Here is an 8,428-nt window from a genome sequence, read left to right as displayed (position 1 = left end):
TCTGCCCAGGCGGGTCTCAAACCCGCGGGCTCAGGCAATCCACTCACTTCAGCCTCCCAAAGGTGCGGGATTACAGACTGAGCCACCGAGCCCGGCTAATTATCTGATTTTTAAGCCCACGGAAACCAGAGAGAGCAAGCTGGAAAGGGAGCAGGAAGCTACGAGAGCTTCTCCTAAAGGCGGCTGATGGGTGGGGAGGTGGAAGCACTAGAGAAAGCAGACAGATTCAACAACAGGGTGGTCTGGAGTCACTTAGGCCTGGCAAGTAGGCCTTCGAAGTGCTTACACAAAGTATATAACTGAACACAGTAATCGACTTTGCCACCTGTGACTTGTCAACTAGCTAGGCTGAACTACAAGTACCCAGAATTCCCCTCCTGCATGCTTCTTGTTAGAGTGGGCTACAGGGACACACTCATGAGAGGTGGAGGACAGATGAAGGAGTACCCATCTTCCAGTTTTCAGACGCTGTGAAGGGATTATGCAGAGGTAAAGTCACTGGTCAGTTGATTTTAAATTAATCAAGAGAGCCGGGCTCGGTGGCTCAGCTTGTAATCCCACACCTTTGGGAGGCTGAGGTGAGTGGATTGCCTGAGCCCGCGGGTTTGAGACCCGCCTGGGCAACTTGGCAAGACCTCATCTCTACAATAAATCAAAAATCAGCCAGGCGTGGTAGCGCGTGCCTGTAATTCCAGCTACTCGAAAGGCTGAGGTGGAAGGATCGCCGGAGCCCAGTGGGTCGAGGCTGTGGTGGCCGGGAGCGGCCACTGCACTCCAGTCTGGGTGACGGAGACTCCAACTCAAAAAAAAAAAAATTAATCAAGAGGGAAATTCAGCTGACCGGTCTCACTTAATCAGTTGGAAGTCCTTTAAAAGAGGGTGTACCGAGCCGGGCTCGGTGGCTCAGCCTGTAATCCCGCGCCTTTGGGAGGTTGAGGTGAGTGGATTGCCTGAGCCCGTGGGTTCGAGACCCGCCTGGGCAGCGAGACCTCATCTCTACAATAAATAAAAAAAATCAGCCGGGCATGGTAGCGCATGCCTGTAATTCCAGCTACTCGGAAGGCTGAGGTGGAAGGATCGCCGGAGCCCAGCAAGTCGAGGCTGCGGTGGCCGAGAGCGGCCACTGCACTCCAGTCTGGGCGACAGAATGAGACTCCAACTCAAAAAAAAAGAGGGTGTACCATCGAAAAAGAATTGGATAAAAAAAAAAATGTGGTATATATACACAATGGAGTATTACAAAGTCATAAAGAAGGAGAAAATTACGAACTTCACGGCAACTTGAATGAACTTAAGAGTCTATAATACTGAGCAATGTATCACAGAAACAAAGAACTCAGTACCACGTGTTCTCACTCATAAGTGGACCTTGAACAATTATCGGAATGCTCTAAGAAAAGGATTGGCAACAGTGGGAATCTACTCCGGGGTGGGAGGAGGTGGCACACCTTATCAACCGGGATACCTGCATAATGAATATTTGTATACCTGACCCTGAATTGTACCCCACATCTCTAAAATAAAAAAATTTTAAAAGAAAAAAAAGGGTGTAGGACATCACCAACAGCATTTGGGTCTGAACTGCTCTTCCTTCCCGACAGCCCGACCTGTGGACCTTCAGTTTATTTTGACAGCCCCACAACGGCATAAGCCAATTCCTCATCATAAATTCATACATACACACACTACACGATGATGTACTCCTCCTACTTCGATTAACCTCGACTGATTCACCACTGAATATTATGACTCTTCAAGATAGTGTTAAATCACAGCCAGGCGCAGTGGCTCACACCTGTAGCCCCAGCACTTTGGGAGGCAGAGGCGAGAGGATTGCCTGAGCTCATGGGTTCGAGAACTGCCTGGGCAACATGCGAGACCTTGTCCCTACAATAAATTTAAAAATTAGCTGGGCATGGCAGCATGCACTTATAGCCCCAGCTACTTAGAAGGCTGAGGCAGAAGGATCACCTGAGCCCAGCAGGTCCAGTCTGGACCTGTACTCTACTGTACTCCAGCCTGGGGACAACAGAGTGAGACTTTAGTGTACTTTGTTTAAGGAGAGAATCAGATAACAATTCAGAAAGATTCTCAATAAAATAATTCAAATTATCAGATTATCAGTTTTATTGTATAGAAGGATAGGTTTAAGTTGCATGGAAAATTCACGAATGAAAAACACCTCCTTCCCTAATGATGCCAGATAAATGACACACTACCATAACGCTTTTAGAGAGTGGCTTATGAAATACTATACACTTTGTCTCTTACCTGATTATTAGCTGGATGTGATGTGGCAAAATATCCTTAATCTTCAGGATGACACTGAAGCTGCACCAAATGTTGGCTACTTTATCCTTAAAAGAAATGAATTAGTTTTATACTCTGATATAATTGAAAGAAATGTTAAACCCCACAAGGTACAGTCCATAATCTCTAATAAACTTCTGAGTCATATAAAACAATTAAAACTAAGTAGATCAAATCCCCCAAGGAATAAACATACACAAACACTCTCCCTCTCAAGCATTTTTCATTTTCTTGCATGGAAACTGATCTAAATCACTGGCTAACCATAATATAAACATTCCTAAGAACTAATATTTTCCAAGAGCAGTACATTATCCCTGAGTACTGAAGTTATTTATCTTTGGAACTTTTCTAGGAAATCTTTATCCCCCTAATTTGTAGAATACGTATTACTTTTGACCCATTTTTATCATATAGCTGAATTTATTTAGAATAACCTACTAGCTACTAGCAATAACAAGAGCTAATTGCTAATTAATCAAGAAATTTAAAGACAGCAGTTGTACTGGGATTACTTTCAATTAAATTTGTAACTACAACTCTCATGCTGATGAAACCCATCTTCTACACAGCTCTTGACTCATAGCTGGACAGGCGTTAACAGCAAGAAAGCAACCACCACTGACAACTTTACCATCCCACTTTCCTCTCTTGTTGGTTCAAAGAAAAAATTCTTCAGGCTTTGAGGGCAACAAATGAATGGAAAAGACTGACAACACCATCAATCATGTCTGATGCTCATTCTTGTAAAAATCATATCACTTCTGAAACAGAAGGTGTGTAACCAAGCAGCTCACGTAGTGAATTCAACTTTTCTTGATATATGTGTTAGTTCAAGGTTATATAAAGCAGAGGTTAGGAGTATGATTTTCAAAGTTCAAATCTCAGCTTTGCCCTCAGATTTTCTTATCTGTGAAGTGGGGATAACAGATACCTCAAAGCTACAGCAAGGATCAAATAAAATTACATGGAAGTGGGAGACAGTCATGGTATCTCACACCTATAATCCCAGTGACTTGGGAGGCTGAGGCGGGAAGAATGTTTGAGGCGGGAGGGGTTTGAGACCAGCCTGGGCAGCACAATGAGAACCTATCTCTCAAAAAATAAAAAGAAGAGAAAGAAAGAAAATTAGCCAGGTGTGGTGGTGGCATTCACTTGTAGTCTTAGCTACAGGAGGCTGGGGCAGTAGGATCGCTGGAGCCTGGGAGGTCAAGGCTGCAGCGAGCTATGATCGGGCCATTGCACTCCAGTCTGGGCAACAAAGCAAGAACTCGACTTCAAGAAAAATGTTCTTTAATTACATGGAAGTGTCTGGCACCTAGTAAGTGGTGGGAGTAGCAATAGTGAGTATTTATCATTATTAATATCATCACTTCCTTCATCCCACTGACACACAGTCACACATTCCTGCTCCTTCACAATACAAAACACCTTTTTTAGTCTCTCAAAATGCTTGTTCTATCCTCTTATAAATCCATTGAAAGATATTGTATAGACATTTATATATTCAAAAATTAGGAAGATATATATGCTTTTCTAATTCTTTTTAAAAGAACTGATATTTGGCCAGGCGCAGTGGCTCACGCCTATAATCCCAGCACTCTGAGAGGCCGAGGTGAGAGGACTGCATGAGCTCGTGGGTTCAAGACCAGCCTGGGCAACTTGGCGAGACCTCATCTCTACAATAAATCAAAAAATTAGGTGGGCGTGGTGGCACATGCCTGTAGTTGGAAGGCTGACACAGAAGGATCACCTGAGCCCAGCAGGTGGAGGCTGCGGTGGCTATGAGTATGCCACTGCACTCCAGCCTGGGCAACAGAGTGAGACAGACTCAAAAAAAAAGAAATGTTATTCAAAAGCAAATTATCTATAAATATGTTGTCTCTGTCTAACTTTATTAAAAAGCCTTTTTGCTTCTGAAAAATGGTTTGTTTAATTTAATTACTAAATCTAAATGATCAAATTATTCATGTAATAAAAGTTTAACAAGAGTGATTAAACTAGCATTAAATGAAATGAAATGAAAGATTCTCATTTAAAAATTACTATGGATTAAAGTTATATACCTCATAAGGAATTGTGAGATCTTTCTGAAGCAAACATGATTATTAGTTTAGTCTTTCCTAAGACTAAAAACAGAATGTATCCTCTGAAGATGGGGTGAGTAAAAAGGGGGGGGGACTATAAACCAACACATTACAGAGCTGTTAAAACTGTCGCTGCAGCCGGGCTCAGTGGCTCAGCCTGTAATCCCGTGCCTTCGGGAGGCTGAGGTGAGTGGACTGCCTGAGCCTGCGGGTTCGAGACCCGCCTGGGCAGTGAGACCTCATCTCTACAATAAATCAAAAAATCAGCTGGGCATGGTAGCGCATGCCTGTAATTCCGGCTACTCGGAAGGCTGAGGCGGAAGGATCGCCAGAGCCCAGGAGGTGAGGCTGCCGTGGCCGGAAGCGGCCACTGCACTCCAGTCTGGGGGACAGAGTGAGACTACAACTCAAAAAAAAACAAAAACAAAACTGTGGCTGCAACTTCTTATGCTGTCTTTCATTAAGGAGCCTATTTCATCAAAACAATGTAAAACTGAATTATGGACCTGATGATGGAATAAATATCACCAATTGATGCAATATACTAGAAAACACGAGCTAAGCTAGGGGTTATATAGTGGATTCAATAACTGTCAAGGTACACATGCTTGTAGTCCCAGCTACTTGGGAGGCTGAGGTAGAAAAATCATTTGAGCCCAGGAATTCAAGGCTGCAGTGCACAATGATTGTACCTGTGAATATCCACGGCACTCCAGCCTGGGCAACATAGTGAAACTCTGTCTCAAATAAATAAACAGAGAGGAAAGTTTTTAAACATGCCTCAAATAATCCACGATCAACCGGGAAGAGTCTTCTTAGGACCTGCAGGCTTTGTTCTCTTTCTGTGAAGAATGGTAGCCAGCAGAGAGTGAAGGAAGCCACCACAGTACAAGCTAGCTTAATTAGCAAAACAAACCTTGAATAAAAACAAAGGTAAACGTTAAGACAAGAAAAAGTTACTAATTCTGAAAAATCGAAATGAGACTCATTGAATATAATAAATGCAAATGTATAGTCATGCTAAATCTGCTACCAATACAGGCTCTTAAGATGGAAGTCTGAGCCAGGCTTGGTGGCTCAGCCTGTAATCCCAACACTTTGGGAGGCTGAGGTGAGAGGATTGCCTGAGCCCACGGGTTCAAGACCCGCCTGGGCAACTTGGCGAGACCTCATCTCTAGAATAAATCAAAATATCAGCCAGGCGTGGTAGTGCGCGCCTGTAGTTCCAGCTACGTGGAAGTTGAGGCAGAAGGATCGCCGGAGCCCAGCAGGTCGAGGCTGCGGTGGCCGGGAGCGGCCATTGCACTCCAGTCTGGGTGACAGAGTGAGACTCCAACTCAAAAATCAAAACAAAACAAAACAAAAAAGATGGAAATCTGTTCAAATCTGACTTCAAAAATATCACAACTATTTTGTGTTTTTTTTGAGTTGAAGTCTCACTGTCGCCCAGACTGGAGTGCAGTGGCCGCTCCCGGCCACCACAGCCTTGGCCTGCTGGGTTCCGGCAATCCCTCCGCCTCAGCCTTCCAAGTAGCTGGAACCACAGGCACGCGCTACCACGCCCGGCTGATTTTTTGATTTATTGTAGAGATGAGGTCTCACCAAGTTGCCCAGGCGGGCTCAGGCAATCCACTCACTTCAGCCTCCCAAAGCACTGGGATTATAGGCTAAGCCTCCAAGCCCGGCTATCACAACTATTAAGATATGCATTTCAACAAAAAGACTGCTATCCCCATTGTAATCAACATTTAAGTTTGACGCCATTCCTGTGGGAATAAGGGAATGCTGTCATGAAGAAAAATATCAAATGGGAGGTATTTCTAATAAGTATAAAATGGAATAAGCGGAAGGCTGAGGCAGAAAGATCACAGGAACCCAGCAGGTCGAGGCTGCAGTGGCCAGAAGCAGCCACTGCACTCTAGTCTGAGCGATAGAGTGAGACTCCGACTCAAAAAAAATAAAAATAAAATAAAAATAAAATGGAATAAGCTCTACAGTGATAAAATACGAGAGCAATACTCTCATAAGCCAATCCACATTACTACCAGGAAGTGTACACTGATCAAAGTATTACTCTAATTAAGGAAATTTTAAATAAAAGAATGCAGAACATGACTTAAATCACTTTCTTCCCACTCACCCCATCACCAACACACATATAAGAAATCACCAAAGGTGAAGCGAAAGACCACCTTCCTCCAGGTCAGTATCCCCCCAAATTCTCAGAAGTAAAATCATTAATTACAGTGTTTGAAAGACACTCACCCCTTTCCTTTGAGGCCTTTTTGAAAACACTTGCCAAGCAGAAAGCAAAAAAATGGCAAGGAATGGTAAAGTTCCATCTGTTTGTAATTTATAGCTAAGCAAAATGCCAACGATCCCAGCAGGTCCCAGTCACAAGATACTCCAAGAATACCCCACAAAGCAAAGCCAAGACTCACAGAATTATATGTGTTCCTGTGTCAAGGAAATCACCTCAATAATTTAAAAACACAGACCTTACATTTTATAGAGCATATTTCCTATGTGCTTTTATCATATATGCAATGAAAGCTATTCCCAAGTAGAAATGGAAAGTACTGAAGTAATAAACAAACATGAAATCATATATAATAGCTTCAAGTATATTAAACCTACTGCTAAACAACTGATTTTTTTTTTTTAGGCTTAAAAGAGCTCTAAATAGTTAAAGCACAGCTTTGGTTCTATTATATTACTTCACACTATTACTATAACATCCATCTAGATAATAAAACAATGTCTCAACAGTTATGTTAAAAAAGGAACTTACTGAGATCACTATACCTCCTCTATAATAAAATTACCTCCTCAATAATATAAGTTAATATATGTGCCTAATGAGCAGCTAATAACATTGTTAATCAAAGCAACATCACAACTAGGCTTTCAGTTCGAAATGGTGGGCTGGGCACGCATATTTACCTCCTCTCCTCCCCAAAACTCCCTTAAAATGATATTAAGGAAAGGAACTTTCCATAATCCCAGCACTCTCACTCAAAGGTAAGAGGATTGCCTGAGCCCAAGGGTTGGAGCCCAGCCTGGGCAACTTGGCAAGGCCTCATCCCTACAATAAAACAAAAAATCAGCCATGCGGGGTGGCGCCTGCCTGTAGTTTCAGCTACTTGGGAGGTTGAGGCAGAAGAATCGCCTGAGCCCAGCAGATCAAGGCTGCAGTGGCCATGAGTGTCCCACTGCACTCCAGCCTGGGTGACTTCGACCCAAAAAATAAAATGAGACTTCAAATCAAAAAATAAAACAAAATTAAACACAAAAGAATACTGTGTTGTCCCTTTTATATAAAGTTCAAAAAAAGGGGGAAACTAAATGATAGTATTAAGGAAAGGAAGAGGGAAAAGCATTAAGGAAGCGTACAAGGGAGGTTTTTGGATATGGCGATGTTCTACTTCTTGACACGAGTGATGGTTTGCCAGTTCGCTGAGATTCACATTAACATTTTGCAGTTTTCTTTATGAGTGTCATATTTCAAAGTAAAAAAAAAAATTAAAAATCTGATAAACAAGTTTTTTTCTTTCCTTTGTATCACTGTTTCTGATATTATCAGAGTATGTGATAGTCATGATCCAATAAACAATGCTAAAATTTTTAAAAATAATAAGTTAAATAAAGTAGACAGAATAAAAAATATATAATAAAAGCAAGTACAGATCTGAACACCTTTCACATGTCCTTTGACAAATACACATATTAATTTTATTATAACTAAAACTGATTGGCATCAAAAGGAAAAGCTATTAATTAAAAAATCATTGCTGTGTACTACGTCTTTGTATTTTCTTTGAAAGAGACAGGGACAGCTGGGCTCGGTGGCTCAGCCTGTAATCCCGCGCCTTTGGGAGGCTGAGGTGAGTGAATTGCCTGAGCCCGCAAGTTCGAGACCCGCCTGGGCAGCGAGACCTCATCTCTACAATAAATCAAAAAATCAGCTGGGCATGGTAGCGCATGACTGTAATTCCGGCTACTTGGAAGGCTGAGGCGGAAGGATGCCGGAG

General features: G+C 42.4%; 1 protein-coding gene across 1 annotated transcript in view; it reads right to left on the bottom strand.

Moving 5' to 3' along the window:
* ALG6 (ALG6, alpha-1,3-glucosyltransferase) overlaps positions 1–8,428 on the bottom strand; it is a 55,334-nt gene that overhangs the window by 17,064 nt on the left and 29,842 nt on the right. Inside the window, exons 8-10 of the mRNA XM_008060498.2 lie at positions 6,663–6,854; positions 5,178–5,313; positions 2,272–2,357 (exon numbers count right to left, since the gene is read on the bottom strand). Coding sequence (XP_008058689.1) covers positions 2,272–2,357; positions 5,178–5,313; positions 6,663–6,854 — 414 coding nt within the window. The remainder of the gene's footprint in view (positions 1–2,271; positions 2,358–5,177; positions 5,314–6,662; positions 6,855–8,428) is intronic.

The sequence above is a fragment of the Carlito syrichta genome, unplaced genomic scaffold (genome assembly GCF_000164805.1).
Source record: "Carlito syrichta isolate Samal-C Ts95f unplaced genomic scaffold, Tarsius_syrichta-2.0.1 Scaffold304635, whole genome shotgun sequence".
NCBI classification, from domain to species: Eukaryota; Metazoa; Chordata; class Mammalia; order Primates; family Tarsiidae; genus Carlito; species Carlito syrichta.
Note: the sequence above shows the minus strand (reverse complement) of the source record. Positions and strands in the feature narration are given on the sequence as shown.